Here is a 22656-nt window from a genome sequence, read left to right as displayed (position 1 = left end):
CTAATGGAGCATGCCGTGAGATGCTCTGCTCCAGCAAAATCTGGTCTATTATTGCCAAACAGGGCTCATTATCACTTCCTTCTGCCTTGCACCATCACTTTTGTCATTTAAGTACTTCTGCCTCCACCCTATCACAGATCTTTCGTTTTGTTCCTTTCCTGCCCCCTCTTTTCCCTGATTCTGCACTTGCTTTAAAGCTGTTCATCTCTAGCATCTTCCAGTTCTGATGTAAAGTCATTAACCTGAAACATTAATTCTGTTTCTCACTCCACAGATGAGTGTTTCCAGCATTTTCTGTTTTTATTTGCGCTACCTGGGTTGTTTGTACTAAGGATCAGGGTGGAGAGAGAGCAGGGTGTGTGCAGTCAGCTGTAGTCCTGAAAAAGTGCCTTTTCTCCTGTCCCTTATTGAGTGTTTCTAGGAAATCCGTGGCAAATTTCCATGATAACTGTGAACAGTAATTAGATCAGTACAAGACCCAGAGGGATCCAGCACCCGCCTGGGAGAAGACACACACAGGAAGTTATCTTCACAAATGTCTACTTATCACTGAGTGATAATGGGCTGCTAGTGTCACTAGCTACAGCCTGTTCGCTATTCAAGGCTAGATACGTATAAAGACCTCAAAAATAACATGAGATGGCTCATTCTTTATTGCAGGAATTTTTATCTGGCTTATCTCCCCCTCAGTAATTCTCATCCACTGGTTAGCCCAACCATAATGCAGCCAATACTCGCTCTATGACAATCCTCTTGTGTGGAGGCCAATTTCCATTTTTGAAAGTTGGTGTCGGTATCAGGTCAGGTATGGCACAGACTTGCTGCCTTTAAATTGCTCCAGTGGGCATTTTCAGGGCAGGCTTGGCACAAGTTAAATACAGAGTGAATTTCCCTAACAACTTACAATAACGTCAACCCCAGAAGGTAACTCCCTAATGATGGTTCCATTTCCCACACCACTCATCCTTACAGCCTCTCAACTTAGTGCCAATTTGTGCTGATTGGAGTCAGCTATAGGTGGGTGGGTGGTAATGTACAACTGCAAAACACTCAGACGGCCTGCATTTCACATGCAAGCCAAGGTAGCAGAAACACAATTTTAAAAAAATGGGACTTCTGTATTTAAAAAAATTAAAACTGTTGTATTTTATACATTTTTAATTTCCAGATTGTTATTCAGAATCAGAGCCAGCCAATTGGCATTTTAATAATGTGACTCAAAACTATAACAATCAAACTGCAGCTTCAACAAAAATATTCCCGTAAAACAGAATAAAATGTTAATCAGAACTCTTTATAACCATTGGTCTATAAATTCTTCCTCCCCATTAACATCAATGATGCGGGAACAACACCTGCAGGCTTGCAAAAGCTGTCATTTCAGAATGAATAGCGATTTGCTTCAGCCCTCACTGACAGCTGAGACTTGAATCTAAATTACAAATAAGTGCCATGAATACATTTACCAACTAGCTAAAAAACATCTAATTCAGACAATGGAGCAGTAAAACACACCATCTGTCGCTCAGCAGCAAAATAGTCCAGCAGTATTGCTTTCAATAACTGGGAGTATTCGTTCTAGGGATTAGCTCAGGTCTCTGTCAGCAGATCAGAGATGTCTTTAGAGGGAAGCAATTACCGTCAGCGATGCAGTGCTCTAGCTGTTTGGTGGGTATCGGGTAATAAATAAAAATTGGTGTCAAGTACTATCAAAATTTTCCTTAACAGAATGAGGAAAACCATTTAATTTCAGTGTGCGCGTGCATGCGTGCGCATATGAGACAAAAAGAATGAATGAATATAAAAGACATGCGTCATAGAAGAAGTGTCTATGCTTGTATGTATGTATATTGACAGATACAAGCAAGTAATCAGAATTTGTTGCTCCCCTGGAGGTAACTCGTTAGAATCAGATTTAATCCATTTCCAGTTCCTGCATATGCTAAGAACCAAAACACTGAATTATGTATCAAAGCTCCACTCGAGGTAATGGCTGCCTCAACTACCTTTGCAAATTACTGGCCAGGTATGGTTCACATTTCTCTAAAGCATAAAGCAAAGTAGAACTCAGAACTCAGTAGGTATAAGGGCCAAAAGGAAAGCCCTCTCGAAAGGCAGCGTAGAGTCTGCTCCAATCTGGGATTCCTGGGATGAGGAACGGGCTGAAGGACTGGCATGGAAAAGGTTCCTCTTGGCGGCAACAACGACAAAGCAGCTTACATTGGAATTAGAGAGCTTCGCCTTTACCAATAAATAGGTCACTGACGGACAATTTTCAAATCATTCAACCGGTGCCTGAGTTGTGTAGGTCCCACTTGTAAACAGGAAAAACTTGTATTCAACTAATTACCATTGAGTATTTATTAAACGACAGATGATAAAACAAAGGTTTTATCCAGTATCTTACAAATACTGTACGGAAGGATTGAAACCAAAATTAATGAGCAGGGGCAAACTCATGGACGACATAGTTTAACAACTTCTCAAAAAGCAAGTTTATTTTTCCAGCTCTAAGACTTTTTGGGGCACTGGTAGGGTAGATAGAGAGAGACTGTTTCCGCTGGTTGGGGAGTCTAGGACTAGGGGACGCAGCCTAAAAATTAGAGCCAGGACTTTCAGGAGTGAAGTTAAGAAACATTTCTACATGCAAAGGGTGGGAGAACTTTGGAATTCTCTTCCTCAAATGGCAGTTGATGCTCAATTGTTAGTTTTAAATCTGAGATTGATAGATTTTTGTTAACCAAAGGTATTAAGGGATATGGGGCTAAGGCGGGTACATGGAGTTAGGTCACGGATCAGCCATAAGCTCACTGAATGGCAGTAGATGCTCGAGGGGCTAAATGGCCTACTCCTGTTCCTATGTTTTGGCACTCTACTTATAAAATGATATAAAAATATTAGTTCATTGACTGATGGATAAAAATTAAAAGATTATACATGCCAACATTCAGCACTGAAACTACTCTGTAAACATTTAGAATGAATATCCAGTTAACAGTTCTCTGTAATGATGTAGAGCACACTCTGACCACTAGGTGGCATGGTGCAACAGGTTTAAGTGTCACTGCCAACTCCATCCACCATCTTGTTTTCCCGCTCTGCTTACAGGTAAATATTTTACTACTTAAAGATTTTATCATGTATTATTAAATATGTTTTTGTAAATTTGTTGCTGATGCCTCCTTCCAGGTCTCACTGACCCATTTTGGCCTCCCCCTCTCCCTGTGGATCCTCTGTCTTGGGCTTCCCTAACTTTTTTTGGCAAGCTTTCACTTCCCGCTCCTGATTCTGGCCTCCCCCCTGCTCCCAAAGTTTTCTTTGGCCATTTCTTCTGCCTAGCTTTGGATATCTCATGCCCCCACTCGGGTCTAGTCACATGGCCGGCTGTAGTATGTGACCTCTGGGGTATTTTGAGTCTTGGCCCTCTCATCAGCTGCCTGGCTTCCTTTCCAACCGCTGCAGTGATTTGGGCCTCTGGCCATGTGCCTGCCTTCCCTCCTGAATCCTGGGCAGTTTAAGGCCTCGTCCTTGGGACTTTTGCTGCTTTCCCCCTCGTCCCCTCCAGCAGACATATTGTCTGCCCTTTCCATATATTACCTTTTTCTCCCGCTTTCCAATTTAATTTTACAATCATATTAGCAAATTTCTGATGCAATTTCTTCTTTTTTTTTGCATAGCCCAACTTCTTATGATCAATGCCACAGGAGATCAACTAAAATATATAAAAATAAATAAAGCACACAGCGACAGAGAGGAGACTAGGCGAAAAGTTGAAGGGAACCCCTGCCATCTCCCACTCAGCACGCATAGCTCCTCTTCTAAAATCTTTCCGTGTTTTCTCCATCTCTCTCTTTCCCTCTTTTATTTCTTTCCATCATCTTCCTTTCTTTTCTGGCTTCCCTTCTTCCTCTTTATGTTTTTTCCTTGTATAACTTCTTCACTGATAGGGGGTAGTTAGAATGTGGAACTCGCTACCTCATGGAGTGGTTGAGGCGAATAGCATAGATGCATTTAAGGGCAAGCTAAATAAGTACATAAGGGAGAAAGTATTAGAAGGTTACGCTGATAGGGTGAGATGAAGTAGAGAGGGAGGAGGCTCGTGTAAAGCATAAACAAGGCACAAGTCAGGAGTGTGATGGAATACTCTCCACTTGCCTGGATGAGTGCAGCTCCAACAACACTCAAGAAGCTCAACACCATCCAGGACAAAGCAGCCCGTTTGATTGGCACCCCATCCACCACCCTAAACATTCACTCCCTTCACCACCGACACACAATGGCTGCAGTGTGCATCTTCCACAGGATGCACTGCAGCAACTCGCCAAGGCTTCTTCGACAGCACCTTCCAAACCCGCGACCTCTACCACCTAGAAGGACAAGAGCAGCAGGCACATGGGAACAACACCACCTGCACGTTCCCCTCCAAGTCACACACTATCCCGACTTGGAAATATATCGCAGTTCCTTCATCGTCGCTGGGTCAAAATCCTGGAACTCCCTTCCTAACAGCACTGTGTAAGAACCTTCACCACACGGACTGCAGCGGTTCAAGAAGGCGGCTCACTACCACCTTCTCAAGGGCAATTAGGGATGGGCAATAAATGCCGGCCTCGCCAGCGACGCCCACATCCCACGAACGAATAAAAAAAAACACCAGCATATTCCAGTTGGGCTGAATGAATTTACAGCACAGAAACGAGCCAATGTAATTCTCTCCTCACTTTTTCCTCCTTTGTACCTTTATCCTGTTCTTCTCTCTTTCTGCTGTCTGTAGTTCCTCTCTCCATTCCCCCCCTCCCCATTTCCTGCAGTAGTTTCATGCAGCAGAGTGGCTCTTGCCCACTAGCAGCAGAGGGTGCACTTAGGGTTGCATCTGATGAAGTTGCAGCGATTTCTATTATTACGAATCTATTATTAAGGAGGTTATAGCAGGGCACTTAGAAAATCTCAGTGCAATCAGGCAGAGTCAACACGGCTTTGTGAAAGGGAAATAGTGTTTGACTAATTTATTCGGGTTCTTTGAGGAAGTAACAATTAATGTGGATAAAGGGGATCCTGTGGATGTAGTGTACTTGGATTTCCAGAAGGCTTTTGTCAAGGTGCCACATCAAAGGCTACGACACAAAATAAGAACTCATGGTGTAGGGGGTAACATATTAGCATGGATAAAGAATTGGTTAGCTAACAGGAAACAGAGAGTAGGCATAAATGGGTCATTTTCAGGTTGGCAAGATGTAACGAGTGAAGTGCCACAGGGATCAGTGCTTGGGCCTCAACTATTTACAATCAATATCAATGATTTGGATGAAGGGACCGAATGTATGGTTGCTAAATTTGCTGATGACACAAAGGGAGGTAGGAAAGTAAGTTGTGAGGAAGACATAAGGAGTCTGCAAAGGGATATAGGTTAAGTGAGTGGGCAAAAATTTGGCAGATGGAGTATAATGTGGGAAAATGCGAACTTGTCCACTTTGGAGGAATAGAAAAGCAGTATATTATTTAAATGGAGGAATAATGCAGAACTCTGAGGTACAGAGGGGTCTGGGTATCCTGGTACATGAATTATAAAAAGTTAGTATGCAGGTAGAGCAAGTGATTAGGAAGGCAAATGGAATGTTGTACAGGGCACTGGTGAGACCACATCTAGAATACTGTGTGCAGTTTTGGTCTCCTTATTTAAGAAAGGACATAATTGCTTTGGAGGCGGTTCAGAGAAGGTTCACTCGAGTGATTCCTGGGATGAGGGGGTTATCTTATGAGGAAATGTTGGACAAGTTGGGCCTGTATACACTGGAGTTTAGAAGAATGAGAGGTGATCTTATTGAAACATATAAGATCCTGAGGGGATAGAAGGGGGAGATGCTGAGAGGATGTTTCCCCCTGTGGGAGAGACTAGAATTAGGGGCCACAGTTTAAAAATAAGGGGTCTCCCATTTAAGACGGCGATGAGGACAATTTTTTCTCTCAGAGGGTCGTGAGTCTGTGGAACTCCCTTTGCCAGAGAGCGGTGGAGGCAGGGTCATGGAATATTTTTAAGGCTGAGTTAGATAGATTCCTGATTATCAAGGGAGTCAAAGGTTATAGTAGGTAGACGGGAAAGTAGGGTTGAGGTCGTAATCAGATCAGCCATGATCTTATCAAATGGCAGAGCAGGCTCGAGGGACCGAATGGCCGATTCCTGCTCTTAATTCGTATGTTTGTATGTTCGATTTGAAGATGGGTTGGCTGTTTTAATTTTGTTTGGAATTTCAAAATTTTCTTGCAATGTTTTAACGTTATAAATGTTATTTTTAGGGGTACACATTTGGATACGTGGGGAACTGTGCTCCACAAAAAAAATCTTTTCTTAGAATAAAATTTGCCACTTTTGTGACTGAACCAATGGTGCTACAGTGATGCCAACAGGGAACCACCCGCACGTTCTGCTGTCCGATTGGCTGAAGTTCTAGGGTGGAATTGTGGTCTCTGGTTCTGCAATCTGACTGGTTGAAGGGAGTTTACAACACATCACAAAGAAACAAAACTTTTAATAAGATAGATTTTACCATGCTGCATACTGTAAATCACTGATGGTTTTAAAATATATTTACAGTAACAATGAGGTTCAGCGATATAAGCTTACTATGACAACGTGATGACATAAACCATATTCAAATCATTAACAATCTGGGATCGGACTTAAGGAGGTAATTAATTCCAGACCACACGCCAGAATAAATTACACAACTCAGGAGATAGAACAAAAAGCAATTCTGGTGAGTCTGTAGCGACAAAGTTTGTTTAAAGCTTTATAAATACACAATCAGAAAAATCGGTACCTAAGCCCGAGAACTTACTGATTTTGGAGACTTCTACACATCTAACTGTGACATGTTCTTGCCATTTAAAATCTGAACATCCAGCATAGAAATGTCTCTCACCCTGTCTCTCTCATCTGTAATGGTCACTTGCACATGAGCCAGACAGTACTGAGCCTCGAATCAGAATACAGTAATGAGTTCTCAAAGAAAAACAAACACACAAAGAGCGTAGTTCTGAAGAAATGATTTTAAGATGATGCAACTGTAAAAGCTTTAGGAAGAAAATCAATTGTGCTGTCTGTACACAGCTGGAACAAGGGATCAAGTAAACGGATGTGTATTTGTGTTGAAAACTGATTTTGGAATCATTTCATAATGTTTCTATCTTACCTACTGCACTGAGCTTCTTGTGAGTTTTCCCCACAATCTCATGCGATCTCCTGTTTTGAAGAACAGAAATTATAGAGGGGAGGATTGACTGAGTACACCAACAGGACAACCTCAATACCCACTAACCCCAGAGTTAGTTACCAGACCAAACTCATTAAGAAGGCGGCTCACCACCACCCCCTCAAGGGCAATTAGGGATGGGCAATAAATGCCAGCCTTGGCAGCGACGCCCACATCCCATGATGAATAAAAAGAATTCCCTCTAAGCCATTTATCCTCTGGATATCGCTCAGTCTTCTGCATTTTTTTGTGTCCTAGGATTGATTATTTTGGTTTAAAGTTCAAGTTAACAGTTTCTTGGTGATGGAAATTTTTCTTTTTAAATAGTTCTACTCACTGGCAAGCGACTTAAAACATTTCTTCACACGATGTTATATTGATCATGGCTTTTGAATACCTAAAATCTCACTGCAGTGTCGTTATGTGTTCAAACGTTTCCCTCTATTCATTAGCACAATGTACCAGTCATTACCAATCTGCCTTACTTGTAAGCAGTTTGCATACAGCACAGCCAGGTTACCAAATCCTGACAGTACACAGCTTAATCTGAAGTGTCCCACTCATGGTTATTATATTCCTACTTACTCTTTTGTGAAGATTCCCCGTGGTCCGGTGGGAGCAATGCCACTTGGGTCAAGCCCATGCCTTCCCAGGATCTGGCGGGCAGCTGGACTTAAACGGACTCTATTAGGAAAAACAGAAAAAGACAAAAAAAAGTCATATACTCAAGGCTGATACTGTAGTTCAGTACTGAGGGAGTGCTGCTTTGACTGAGGTACTGACTTTCGGACGATACATTAAACCGAAGCCCCGTCTGCCCTCTCAGGTGGACATAAAAGGTTTCGTGGCACTATTTCGAAGAACAGCAGGAGAGTTCTCCCCGATGTCCTGGCCAATATTTATCCTCAACCAACATCACAAACAGATGATCTGGTCATTTATTTCATTGCAGTTTGTGGGACCTTGCTGTGCACAATTTGTCTGCCACGTTTCCTACATTACAACAGTGACTACACTTCAAAAGTATTTCACTGGCTGTAAAGCACTTTGGGACGTCCTGATGTCGTGAAAGGCACTCTATAATACAAGTCTTTCCTTCTAAAAAGCTCAAGAATCTACTGAGCTTAAAGTGATTTTATTTAGTTTTAAATAGGACTTCCCTCCGACACACTGTACGAGATACACAGTGGTGGTAGTCTCAGCTTCAGCATACTTACTCTCCTTTGCCAGCTGAATGTTGTACTGTGCTGGAGACAGGTGCCTGAGCTGCTGCTGGTTCCTTCGGTGCAGGTACAGTCTGAGGGGGAATTTCTACCTGCTTCCAGTCCTCACCTTCTGCCACCAGCAAAGCAATTAAGGACCCCAAAATTACATCTTTGGTGCCTTCGTCCACCTGCAGACACACACAGATCAAAAGTTTTAATATGGATTGAAGCATTATATGTATTACAGTATGGATTGAAGCATTATATGTATTACAGTATGGATTGAAGCATTATATGTATTACAGTTTGGATTGAAGCATTATATGTATTACAGTATGGATTGAAGCATTATATATATTACAGTTTGGATTGAAGCATTATATGTATTACAGTATGGATTGAAGCATTATATGTATTACAGTATGGATTGAAGCATTATATGTATTACAGTATGGATTGAAGCATTATATATATTACAGTTTGGATTGAAGCATTATATGTATTACAGTTTGGATTGAAGCATTATATATATTACAGTTTGGATTGAAGCATTATATATATTACAGTTTGGATTGAAGCATTATATGTATTACAGTATGGATTGAAGCCCCAGCAACCAGGTGGCATCAGTGTTAGGCAGTGTATGTATTATAGTATGGATTGAAGCCCCGTATGTATTACGGTATGGACTGAAGCCCCGTATGTATTACAGTATGGATTGAAGCACGATATGTATTACAGTATGGATTGAAGCATTATATGTATTATAGTATGGATTGAAGCACTATATGTATTACAGTATGGATTGAAGCATTATATGTATTACAGTATGGATTGAAGCACTATATGTATTACAGTATGGATTGAAGCATTATATGTATTATAGTATGGATTGAAGCATTATATGTATTATAGTATGGATTGAAGCCCTTTATGTATTACGGTATGGATTGAAGCCCCGTATGTATTACAGTATGGATTGAAGCACTATATGTATTACAGTATGGATTGAAGAATTATATGTATTATAGTATGGATTGAAGCCCCGTATGTATTACGGTATGGATTGAAGCCCCGTATGTATTACGGTATGGACTGAAGCCCCGTATGTATTACGGTATCTAAAATAAGTGATGTCATAAATTGACATCCCTGAATTTTCACCTGACAATGCCATTTTCCCTGTCAGTTCTCCCCTCATCGACACTTGTAATTTTATTCAATGTGTTCTAAAGTGCTGGTGTCCTGCTTCTGTCAACTGCCTAACACTGATACCACCTGGATACTCTAACAGCTGGTCTTATAGCCAGCATGCATCCAGCTCACCAGCACGGTCGAAAACTAGTCAATTAATTAAAGCTGGTTAGTGGTACGGAGCAAACGCTGACTAAGACCAGCTTTACAGTAACCAGCTGGACATTCCCTGCACTGTTTGGCCGATGGAGTTCGACTGAACACCAACAACTTAAAACACACTCCTGACTAAAACTGAAGGGTGTATCTGATGGGGACTGGCCTGCACCTGCAGGGGAAATATCTGTTATGAAAGCCCTGGATTTTCTCCTTTTCCAACAACTGTCAGTGAGATTTGGCATTGTGAGGCGCTTGCCTTCCTGATGGTGGCATAGGGTCATCTACACATTCAGCAACAATTCAAGTTTCTGTACAGAGCTCTTCTAAAAACAAATCAGGCCTTTACCTATGAAGGACAGTCAGTCAGGTGACCAGCTACTCAAGAATTTAAAAGGCTTTTGTAAACAACACACATACTAAATTATAAAATGCAGTATTCAGGAGTTAGTTTACAATTTAGAATGGGGCAGCATTGGGAAACTACTAGTAAATGGATTAAATAAGGAATTACGTCCTTTCTCAGTGAATGAAATGATAACCTTTCTATAACTGTCCTAATAACTCTGGTCTGAATACTATAGTAATATTTGATTTATATTGTACTTTATCACATCAAAAACCCTCAAAGTCTTTTATATAAAAAAAACTATTCAGGGGTTCAACACTACGTGAATCTGCAGAAACTGACAGTGAATTTCTCCCCTGCCACAGAATCGGAAACAGGAGGAGTGATGGGAGAGCAGGGAGTGAGAGAAAAGGTGAGAAATCATCAGTTTTACAGTAAACCTCTGTACGAAAGTCTCCAGCTCTCACTGGAAATTCTGTATTAACTGAGAGCTTCACAGTAAAACCCGACTGGGTGCCTCGCATTCCTGACTCTCCCTTTTCTTCCACTCCTGCCAGCTGCCCTCTTGGTTCTGTTGCTGCCTCTCCCAATCCTGCCGTCATTCCTGGTGACGATTGCGCTCTGCTGCTCCCACGACCCGGGGTGCCCGAGCCCGAGTCCGCTGTAGATGGTGGCCGGGTGAACTGCGGTAGCTGTGAGCTGGCTGGCTGAGTTGGCTACATAGATAACCACATGAGCGAGTTACCCAATGTGAGATACAGAACTCACAGGCTTTAACACCAGCCAAAAAAATTACTGATTTATTTCTTTGAAGAATTGCCGGTCCTAATGTGTAGCCTTCACTTTCCATTAAAACCCTCCCAGAGCTGCTCCTGTTCTCATCCTGCACTCACACATTGCTGTGAAAGCTGCTATTCACCATTTGCCTTGACATTTCCAAACCTCATCTAGTGAACAAGAAATGCATTCATGACCTTTAGAGCTGGGTTTTCGAAGCTTGGAGAGAAAGCTGTGAAATAATAGGTAACCATGCCAAGGACACCTTGTACGGTCATATCAAGCTTCTGAGAACTAAATTTCCATGTCTGAATGCAGATACAAAGCTAGAGTTTAAAAACATGTTTAATTATATATTCATTTGAAGTATTCAAACAATTGTCCATTAGGAAGAAAATAAATGGTCCACTAATAATTAATTCCTCACAGACACTGTTACACAAGTTGTGGGAAACACAGTGGCACTGGTACAAATAAAAAGGAAAACACTTCAAATGCTGGAAATCCGAGATTAAAAGCAGGACAAGAGAAAAGATTGGTTAAAGCTTCGGGTGTAGACCCTTCATTAAAACCTCTGTTCTTAAGAGCCTGTACTCAATGCTAATTGGTGTTTCTCTTTCCAGATGTTGACAGACCTGCTGTGTATTTCCAGCATTTTCTGTTCCAGCTCCATCCTGACAAACCCTACAGCTAGTTTGAGGAGAAATGATCTGCTTGGGTAAGAGTTTCTATAAACTGCAGATTTTTTTGAAAAAGTAATTTTTCAATTATTTATTCCAGCCTATTTGGCCATTTGTTCTGCAATTCAATCTAAACTCAAATGAACATCTACATGGAGTAATTAATTTTTGTGAAGTATTTAATAATTCCAAGTCAGCATTAGGTTTTAAACAATGCCAACATTTATGAAATAAATCTCCATCTTTCACTTTTGTAAAAAAAAGAAAAAAAGGTGAATCTTTTGCTGGTACATGATTCAATTAAAATTTACAGTAAGCTTTTACTAGAAAACTGATCTTGCATGTTTTCTCCAAGGTTCACCTCTCCTCCATCTAACTGTAGACATGGCAATTTGATCTAACCCCATTTTAAAAGAAATTTTGTTTTTGGGATGTGGGTGACGCTGGCGAGGTCGCATTTATTGCTTATCTCTAGTTGCCCTGGTAACGTCGTGGTTGGGTAGTGATTTTTTTTAACACAGGTATGTGGCTTGCTAGGCCACTTCAGAGGGCATTAAGAGTCAGCCACATGGTGTGGAACTGGGGTCGCCTGTAGGGCAGGCTGGGTATGGATGGCAGGCTCTCTTCTCTGAACTAATTGAGTTTTTATGGCGATCCTACACCTTTCATGGCTCACATATTATTGAACTGAATATCACAATTTGCTATGGTGGGATCTTGAATTCAAGACCTCTGAATTAATGGCTCAGAAACATAATCATTACAGTACTGTACCCTATACTTTTCCAATACTGGCGAGGAGGAAGTAGGGAAGCAGCTTATCTCTGTCTACTGCTTATCCAATGATGACCCAACTGCGTTCAGGAGATCATTCGGCGAGATATTGAGGGGGAAACCTGCATGTGGATAATGTGGCGCACCACCACCAGTCTCCCGTCAACAATAGAAAAATAAAAATTTCAAAAGTAACCACGATCCTGAAATCTTTCAGAGAACTTGTAGTGTAAGGGTCTTTTGACAAGAGCTGAGATTGGTGAAGCATAGGCCAAGTAAAACAGAATTTTATCCAACAACTGAATTTTCTCTTGAAGCATACTGTTAAAGGCAATTGTGCTAATCCAGGTGCAGATTATTATCGCTTCATAAGACCATCTTACAGTGTTGTCTATACAATTAGATACAAATCGCCCTCAGACCACATTTCCTTCCTCCCACAACACCACGTGTGTTTGTGAAACAGCCATTGATACTTTATACATACACGGGCTTACTTGGAAACTCTGCTGCCCGTAACCTAGCTCACACCAAGTCCCATTCAGCCAACTTCCCTGTTCCCGGTCCAACAACGCCTCGAATTTAAAATTCTCATCCTGGTGTTCCAATCCCTCCACGGCCTTGCCCCTCCCTATCTGTAACCTCCTCCAGCCACACGACCCTCCGAGATCTCTGCTTTCTTCCAGTTCTGACCTCGTGTACATCCTTTGCCCCACCACTGCTGGCCATGCCTTCAGGCCCTAAACTCTGAAATTCCCTCCCTAAACCTCTCCGCTTCCCTCTCCTTAAAACCTACCTCTTTCACCTGTCCTAATATCTCCTTATGTGGCTCGGTGTAAAATTTTGAGATTGCACTCCTGCTTTGCTGCGTTAAAGGCGCTATATAAATGCAATTTTTCGTTGTTGTTGAAACACCCATTTACTTGCAACTATTTGTTCAAACATACAGGCGCAAACACACGGTAGCTTGGGACTAATTGGATAGCTCTTTCAAAGAGGCGGCACAGGCACGATGGGCCGAATGATCGCCTTCTGTGCTGTACCATACTGTGATACTTATTTGGAAGTGCATGGTACAAACCCCGATAAAGACTTTTGTAAACATCCAAGATAATGATAGATGATTCAGAATCTTCCAGAGCAGAGTTCTCGAGTTACGTTAACACCAGCAACAACCACCAGTGGAACGGCCATGGTTCCAACATGCTTGGGTTAAACCAGGGAGTGGACGCATCAGAGCCGGCAAATACTGAGTCATTTTTTTTTAACCCAGAAAAACTGTTATCAGGGTGAAGTGGTAGTTGTGTTGAAGCTGCAGTGTCGGGACGAGTATTTGATAGTACCTAATGCCCTGACTCATCTCTCTTTAATTGTGTAGAAAGAGGATGTATAAGTAGATAATCTTTGTGTGTGAAATGAGATGGGGAATGGTGCCTGTGTGATAACTAAATGGCTTTGTGATTAGTTAGGCATAAAAATAAGTAGTGTAGCAAGTGACTGTGAGAACAGGTTTGGAACAGAATAGACTTGGTGTTCGATCAGAACAGACTCACTGACTGTTAGAATAGAACAGAATAGACTCGAGAAGATTGCGTTGAAACCACCAGGAAATTGAGGTAACTCTTAACACTTTCTGTGCTCTTTAATAAAGTTATTAAACTAATAGTTGAAACTACAAGACTCTGTCTCTATAGAGGGTCAACAGTATCCAACAGTTCTTTACCCAATTGTGTCCAGGGTCAGGTTGAAGTTTCAGAGTTTTACCTGTGGTTATTCGGCTCTGGAAGGAAATTAAATTATTGTGGAGGGTCAGTGCCATGCCAATTGTCCCTGATTGTTGCCAGGAGCCGAATCGATGGGTCAAATGGCCTCTTTATTGAACACTTTAATGCTTAATAAGATTATGCGTAAAGATTGAGAACAGTTTGGGTGTAAACCTCCTAATAAATGAAGAGCGAAATTTCGACTCAGTCTTTCACTGTCTGCATCAAATCTACTGCAAGTAAAAAGAAATACAGGCAGTAACTGAAAATAAATGTAAAACAAATCTTAAAAATATAAATAAACACACATTTGCATAACCAAATGGCAACAATCAATGTAAAGGGAATCATGAGGATGAGGGGTTACAGTTATGAAGAGAAACTTTACGGACTTTTTTCACAAAGATTATGGGGTGACCTGATAGAAGTCTCCAAGATTACAAAGAGTTACAAGATAAATTGTGATAGATTGTTTCCACTGTTTAGCAAGATGCTGAGAAGTTTAAGATAATCACAAAAACAATTAAAAAGGAAGTTGAAAAATAAATCTTACACAATGAGGATGTTTAGAGTGAGCAATTTACTGCCACAAACTGTTGTTCAAACAGAATCCATTAATTCTTTTTAAAGGGGATTAGACAGTTGTTTGAAAGAGAGGAATACTAAAGAGTATGCAGAGCGAGCAGGAGAGTGGGATTAGATTGGGTGGCTCATGTGGAGAAAAACAGCAGTGCAGACTTCATGGCCTGTTTCTGTGCTGTACCTCGATGACTTTATAAATACTGGAAATAAAAAGCAGATCTGTCTACGTCTGAAAAGAGAAAAGATTACAGCCCCAAAATTCCAATCAGGGCCAAGTCGAGAAACCAATGGAACTGCTGGGCAGGGGCCAGAAAATGGATTGGGGCCGTTTTCTGCTGTGACCCCGTATTTTTATGCTGAGCCACTTTCCGGTGGTGGGAGGATGAGCGAATCTGCCACCCACCACCCCTAAATCAAGGGGCGTGATGGACTTACTATGTATTTCTAACATTTTCTGTTTTCATAGTTGCGATAGATTTTTCCTTTTGTGTTGGTAGATGTTCATCCCACCGGGGTTCATTTAGAAGTACGTACACTTCACGGCTAAACAGTATCCTTCATCGTCGCTGGGTCAAAATCCTGGAACTCCCTACCTAACAGCACTGTGGGAGAACCTTCACCACACGGACTGCAGCGGTTCAATAAGGCGGCTCACCACCACCTTCTCAAGGGCAATTAGGGATGGGCAATAAATGCCGGCCTCGTCAGCGATGCCCACATCCCATGAACGAATAAAAACAAATTACCAGGTGACTCAGTAGGTTAGTGCGTGCATGCACCAACATGTTGCACCACTGAGTGGCAGGATAGTGGGCTCCTGGATGTGATTGCTCACGCAATGACTTTCCATTCACTCAGGTCTGTCACAGGAAAGGACACCCAACCCAGGCCACCTGTGTTACATGAGAACAAAAGAAATAGGAGCAGGAGTAGGCCCTACGGCCCCTCGAACCTGCTCCACTATTCAATCAGATCATGGCTGATATTCTACCTCAACTCCACTTTCCCATCCTATCTCCATATTCCTTGAGTCCCAAAATCTATCGATCTCAGTCTTGAATATACTCAACGACTGATCATCCACAGCCCTCTGGGGTAGAGAATTCCAAAGATTCACAACCCTCTCAGTGAAGAAATTTTTCCTCACTTTGGTCCTAAATGGTTGACCCCTTATCTTGAGACTATGACTCCTAGTTCTAGACTCTCCAGCCAAGGTAAACAGCCTATTGCAGCCAGATTAGCAGTGGCACTCGCAAAGGGCTGGTAGCAAGATGCTCGGCTGCCCTCGCACTCCAGGAATGGCGTGAGCTACAAGAAGGGGGACAAGAATAAAACCCATAACACATTCTTACATAGAATTTACAGCATAGAAACAGGCCATTCAGCCCAACTGGTCTATGCTGGTGTTTATGCTGCACCCGAGCCTCCTCCCACCCCTTTTCATCTCACCCTATGAGCATATCCTTCTATTCCTTTCTCCCTCATCTACTTATCTAGTTGCCCCTTAAATGCATCAATGCTATTTGCCTCAACTACTCCTTGTGGTAGCGTGTTCCACATTCTCACCACTCTCTGGGTAAAGAAGTTTCTCCTGAATTCCCTGTTGGATTTATTAGTGACTATCTTATATTTATGACCTCTAGTTTTAGACTCCCCCATTTTCTCTATGTTTACCCCATCAAATCCTTTCATAATCTTAAAAGACCTCAATTAGGTCACCCCTAAGCCATCTCTTTTCTAAGGAAAAGAGCCCCAGCCTGTTCAGTCTTTCGTGTTAGTTATAACCTCTCAGTTCTGGTATCATTCCTGATCATTAGCGAGTATAAATTTATTGCTGTGGTTTGCACTCAAATACAAGTGAATTAACAGTAATTTATTCTCTTCTGTACTGAGCTCCGCATCAGTAACAAAGGAATAATGGATCCATTGCTGTCAAGATCAGCCCTCAGTTATGACTAAATAGTTTCTTTTGGTCAGACAACTCTCTTTACTCACTAAAGAACACGGTGGTTAAGATTCACTATTCCATCCCTATTCATTGTGTCTCAGCCTCGTTTGTCAACAGCACTGACGTTATCCAGGATTCTCAGCACGACTCCGGAGCTGGAGAAATGTCTGAATAAACTGCAATTCAACAGCTGAGTTATTCAGCGATTAGAGCCCCGGGGAGCTTTTCAACAAATTGCCACACTGTTCCTTTTAGCACACAGAATCTCGCTTTCCTGCAATCGATGACGAAAATCCTATTTATAAAAATAGCGAAATGAAATAGTTCATTATTTCTGTTGCTGATGTCCGCCTTATTAGTCTCCAGGTTTGAAATCTAAATATAGATTTTTATGATGAAACCTTTCCCAATCCCAACTAATTCCACAAAAAACAAACATCCTAATAACTTAAATGGCACAATGGCATGATTACTTTGCTGACAAGGCACTCTGTGCCAGGGAGAGGGGAGGGTATGGGTTTGTGTTTGTGATTATCTACATTTTGAAAGCTAGTCAAGCTCAGACAAGCAATAGTGGGGAGGTACTTCGCAACAGGTAGGGGGTCACAGAGCGAGTCTCCTTGAGCCACCCTTGCACACTTTCTGTGGGTCGCTTCTAGAGGACATTGGTGGAGGCTTGGGAGCATACTCCCAACCTGCCCTCTTAGTCAATCGGGGAAGAGGCTACGGAATAGGGAGAAAGAAAAACTGGAAATATGACACTGCATTTGTGTGGGGGTGTTTAGGAACATCTATGTCTTACTTGTTATCCTGTAGGTTGAAAAGGTTACTACCCTGTCAAGATAAAATTCCTGCAATGCTCTAGATGAAAGAGTGAAGCCTGACCATTTTAGGGTCTAAAGCTACTTGGTTTGTACCAAGCTTGCTTTGATGTCAGCCACTGAGAGTTGTAGAGTACACAGCTATACAAATGTCACTGTGCTGTTACTCATGGAAGGGATCTGATCTAAACAGCCAGGTGATGAAAGGGAAATGAAGGCCTTAATGGAACATTTCCATTGTTCCAGTCTTAAAAGCAGCTGTACATTCTATGCAACTGCTTTACACATACTTCAGATTATCTCATTTCGAAATCTCATTAACCTGCACTCATTAGTACTGTCCCACAACTATTCAATGCTGTCAGGTTTTCCGCATTTTCAAAGAATCAGAATGTTTCAGCTCCTTAGAGGTGCTACATTGGAACCTCAATTATGCTCGCTGTCATTTATCCTCCAGAATATTTTGTGGACAAAGGGAGGCCAGCAACAGTCGGGGCTGGAGGCGTCACCGAGGATGTGAGGGTGTTACTAGCTGCATACGAACATACGAATTAAGAGCAGGAGTAGGCCATTCGGCCCCTCGAGCCTGCTCTGCCATTTGATAAGATCATGGCTGATCTGATTGTGACCTCAACCTTACTTTCCCATCTACCGACTATAACCTTTGACTCCCTTGTTAATCAGGAATCTATCTAACTCAACCTTAAAAATATTCAATGACCCTGCCTCCACCGCTCTCTGGGGAAGGGAGTTCCACAGACTCACAACCCTCTGAGAGAAAACATTTCTCCTCATCTCCGTCAGCTGATCAGCTGATGATTCAACAGGGAGTATGGAGGCGAGTTCTATGGAGCAGACCTCTGGTTGGTAATAAGGGCAGTGAGGTCCCAAATCGTGGCTCTCTTTATCTACTCCGCCAGCTTGTGAAACCAGACAAGAGAATCTGTTACAGAGGCGGTCAGCTCCAGCCTACAACAGCAAACAAAGAGATCCTGCATCTGCACTTTGGACTTCTGTGACTCAGGGTGTTGCTTCAGATACCTGTAGAATTGCCATGGTGGATGCAGGCTGGAGAAGCCTATCAGCACTACCACAAAGAGGCTAGAAGACTCCTCCACATTTGCACCCACACCTGGCAGGGTGCTTTGGGCAGCCTCAAAAGACTCCAAGCTTAAACAGCAATCTGCTTCTGTAAGCAGGCCTGGTGAGGCCCAAATCCCTAGGTTCAACAGCTGAGGAAGGACTTGAAACGACTCTGCGCCAATGATCTGCTGCTCCTCCTCTGCCACACCACGTGCTCAGCGATTTACCTAGTGCTCGCTGCTCAAACTTACCACCTTAATCCCCAGAGTGCATGCAGCTCTGCTGTGCTTGTACCTAGCTATTCTGTGCAAAGTATGCATGTCAGAGTGTTTCCTCTCATGAATTGCTGTTCCTGCAAAGCATTCCAATAACTGTACATCTCTGATGACCTACAAGGTGGAGTGAATGATGCAGGGTGGTGCCTGGTGCTGGCTGCTTCAGTGTCAGTCTGACTTCTACCTGGGCCTTATGGGACACCTACAGAAATGAGAGAGGAACATCTGCGAACATGCTGGCTGCAGGACACCCATTCAAATGGTGTTTACATGCCAAATATATTGTGTGCAGTGATGTATGCTTGTGTGAAAGACTGAAAATAGGGGAAGTAGTAGTAACAGGATGATAGTACCAAACCTCAGCTTGGAAATTTCAAGAGCTCAGTAAAGGGACTGAAAGCATGTTGCTAGGTTGTGTTAAGACTGCTTTCTGTGCAAAACCTTTTGTTTAGATGTCACACCAGAGTTCCAGTTGTAAGCTGCAGCTGGAATGCATGCCACGCGCGGTAGGTAATCAGAGATGTACAGTTACTAGAATGCTTTGCAGGAACAGCAATTCATGAGAGGAAACACTCTGACATGCATACTTTGCCCAGGCAGGAAGTCGCACAGAATAGCTAGGTACACGCTAGAGGTAGGGGTGGGAATGGCTGTGCAAACGCTTGTTCTTGCCCAGAGAGCACAGGTATCAGAATTCCTACTCTTGAAATTTGTGTGGCGGTTTTAAATTCTAGTTCTGATTGTTTTTGACAGCAACGGGTGTCATGGCAGACAGTAGTTGACAAGTCATATGATTTAAATGACCAGTGATATGAGATTTCACTATGTTACACAGAAATGCCAGACACTCTTCATATTATTATATAGCACACTGTGTTACTGAGATACAGCTTTGCATTTTTTGTTGGTTCTATTTCTCTTTTGTTCCTCCTGTGGTTCCCTCAGGCTACATACAATCAGCTCACAAGCCTCTACCAAGGCTAAAAGGAGATAGATGACAGTAAACCAGTGACTACTGTACCTCAAATCTTCCCGTCTTCCCAGTGTGTAGGTCCCTAGTTCCTGCTTGGTGCATCTACACAGAGTAGGGTATTGTACCTGGTTGTTATGGTAATGGGCCAGCAACCCAGATTTAAGAAGTTTAAATCCCACCGTGGCAAACTGTGAAATTTAATTCAATAAATCTGTCATTTGTGGACTGGCGTCAGAAAAATGACCATGAAAAGTGCCGGATTACTGCAGAACCTCAAATGGGTCACTGATGTCCTTCAGGGATGGGAACCTGCCACCCCCGCTCCCTGGTCTGGCCTACATGCGACTCCAGTCCCACACTATGTGGTTGGCTCCATGCCCTCATGGCAACTAGCGACAGGCAATAAATACTGCCTTGCCAGTGTCACCCAAATTCATGCATAAATAAAAAAAGCGGCTGATGGGGCTATTGAACCCATGTCCGACTGCTTTGGCACTGTCTGTTGGTGCTCCCAAGATACACTGCCCCTCAACACTCCTGTGTAGCAACATCCCTCTTAATGATCAAAAGTTATGTAATTTACATAATGAATCCCTCAAACTATAAGTACTTCATTGGCTGTAAAGCGCTTTGGGGCTGAGGTTGTGAAAGGCACTATATAATTGCAAATTCATTCTTTCTTTTACCCATCACCATAACTGAACTGGCAGTAGCAAAGCAGCAGAGGCCCAGACGGGAAGGAATCTGTTGGTTTGATAAGGATCAGCTCTTTTCCCGTAATGATTTAAAATCCATTTTACACAGCCAAGAATGTGGTTCTAACAGAATCTTCCTCCATGTACAGTTTAACTAACCACCATTGCCAGTTGATGCCACAATTTTATTTGCTATGACCTAAAAGGGACACCAGAGAAGTGGGAAATGTTCTTAGAGTTCAGAATCAACTATCAAAATGTTGATGCCCTCAAGTGTCTTGCCAGGTTTATTTTTCAGTGTTGTAATGTTGCACTTCCATGTTCCTGCTGCGAGGCCTTTAGACGTCATCAGGGCTCCCTCTAGCGACAGGAAATGTGCCCTGCAACATTTTCATTTAGACCAACCAGCTTGGTAAAAAGTGTTTTTTCCTACAAGCTTTTGACCAATGCCTCCGTCAATTCCAAATTAATGAAAAAAAATAAAACCAAGACGATCCACTCAGGTTGTTGTTCTTAGAGCAGAGAAGGTTAAAAGGAGATTTGATAGAGGTGTTCAAAATTATGAAGGGTTTTGATAGTTTCTCCTTATTTACTCTGTTTCCAGTGGCAGAAGAGTTTGGAACCAGAGGGCACAGATTTAAGGTAATTGACAAAAGAACTAGAGGTGAGATGAGGAGAATTTTTTTAATGCAGTGAGTTGTAATGATCTGGAATGCACTGCCTGATTCAATACTAACTTTCAAAAGGGAATTGGATAAATACTTGCAGGAGAAAACATTTGCAGGGCTTTGGGAAAACAGCAGGGGAGTGGGACTAATTGGATAGCTCTTTCAAAGAGCTGGCACAGGCACGATGGGCCAAATGGCCTCCTTCTGTGCTGTATCATTCTATCATTCTATATGTAGGCCTGTGAAATTTTACACCTCTCCACCTTGTTTGAATGCATGAGTTTGAAGTATTTCAAGAAAATGCAGAATGGGCATCTATTCAAGTCCAGCCCAGAATTGGCTGTCAAACACAGATGCTCAAACTCCACCAGTTTATTTTTTTCTCTGTATTTTTCAGATGTAATGATAACATGCTGTTCCACACAAAACAACACTAGTGGCCAGATGTGCTGTAACAGAAATAATGAGGCTCCACATCAGAACCATTTATTTGAACAGAAATACTCTCCATAATTCATGCAATGTTAATGATGTAAAATGGATGAAGGCAGCAATTAGCAGTCATGGAATGATAATGAGAGATATTTTAAGCACTCATCAGAGAGTTGAAGAACACCTCCCACTTGAGATCTGATCTTGGCAACTCACGTTATGACAACACTTTACAAACCCTCAACATGCAAATTTCCAGCATTACTTAGAATCATATAATGTTACAGCACAGGAGGACATTTGGCCCATCTGGCCTGTGCTGGCTCTTTGAAAGCTGCATCTTTTTGAAAGTTAAAGTTCTATTGTCACTGCAGCTGGAAAATTGGGAGCACTGGATTTTTGACTAGGAGCCTTGAGTATGAATTTTAACTGATATTGATGCATATCTTTCCCTGCAACTTCTTCCAAGTCTCCACGTCCTGTCTGTCGGGAACCCCGCCTCCTGCGTCTAAATTACCCCGTTAAGAGATGTATCCTAATCGGAAAGCCTAGGCCCCTACGTACATAATTTATCAAAGCTGAAATAAGTTAATGTATTTGAATTTGGTAAACAAAACACAAACATTGTACTTAACATTGTTCATACTGTTAACCAACTGGAGAGAGAAGTTGAGCTTAATTCAGGAACTACCAGAAGGTACAATTCAAAAGAAAGCTCATGATCTATTACCTACTTGTAATGGGAGCATGCTCACTGTTTTATTGACCAACTTTCTCACAGAAACACTATTAGTGAAAGAGAAGGACAATGATAATAAAAGGAGAAACCTGCTCCCAGCTGTACAGATCCTGGACACACCTATATGTTATAAATCAAAAGTGAGAAGTTGAGGGCACAACTTCTCAAATTGGTTGGCTCTTTCAAAAGAGCTGGCACAGGCACAATGGGCCAAATGGCCTCCTTCCGTGCTGTATCATTCTATCATTCTATGTAGACCTGTGAAATTTTACACCTCTCCACCTTGTTTGAA

General features: G+C 42.2%; 1 protein-coding gene and 1 long non-coding RNA gene across 3 annotated transcripts in view; one reads left to right on the top strand and one right to left on the bottom strand.

The window, feature by feature from the left end:
* pdhx (pyruvate dehydrogenase complex component X) overlaps positions 1-22656 on the bottom strand; it is a 205286-nt gene that overhangs the window by 97269 nt on the left and 85361 nt on the right. Inside the window, exons 1-3 of one of the 2 annotated variants that reach the window (XM_067993633.1) lie at positions 10595-10820; positions 8468-8643; positions 7836-7934 (exon numbers count right to left, since the gene is read on the bottom strand). In XM_067993633.1, coding sequence (XP_067849734.1) covers positions 7836-7934; positions 8468-8643; positions 10595-10756 — 437 coding nt within the window. In that variant the 5' untranslated portion in view covers positions 10757-10820. Of the gene's footprint in view, positions 1-7835; positions 7935-8467; positions 8644-10594; positions 10821-22656 lie in introns of those variants that run through there. The other variant, XM_067993632.1, reaches the window with a different exon arrangement.
* LOC137327813 (uncharacterized) lies at positions 6707-21628 on the top strand. Its single transcript, XR_010964552.1, has 5 exons — positions 6707-6755; positions 10520-10566; positions 11555-11649; positions 21130-21167; positions 21591-21628. It is a non-coding gene; the product is annotated as an uncharacterized lncRNA (long non-coding RNA).

The sequence above is a fragment of the Heptranchias perlo genome, chromosome 12 (genome assembly GCF_035084215.1).
Source record: "Heptranchias perlo isolate sHepPer1 chromosome 12, sHepPer1.hap1, whole genome shotgun sequence".
NCBI classification, from domain to species: domain Eukaryota; kingdom Metazoa; phylum Chordata; class Chondrichthyes; order Hexanchiformes; family Hexanchidae; genus Heptranchias; species Heptranchias perlo.
The sequence above is the reverse complement of the archived record's forward strand: the minus strand, read 5'-3'. Positions and strand labels throughout refer to the sequence as shown.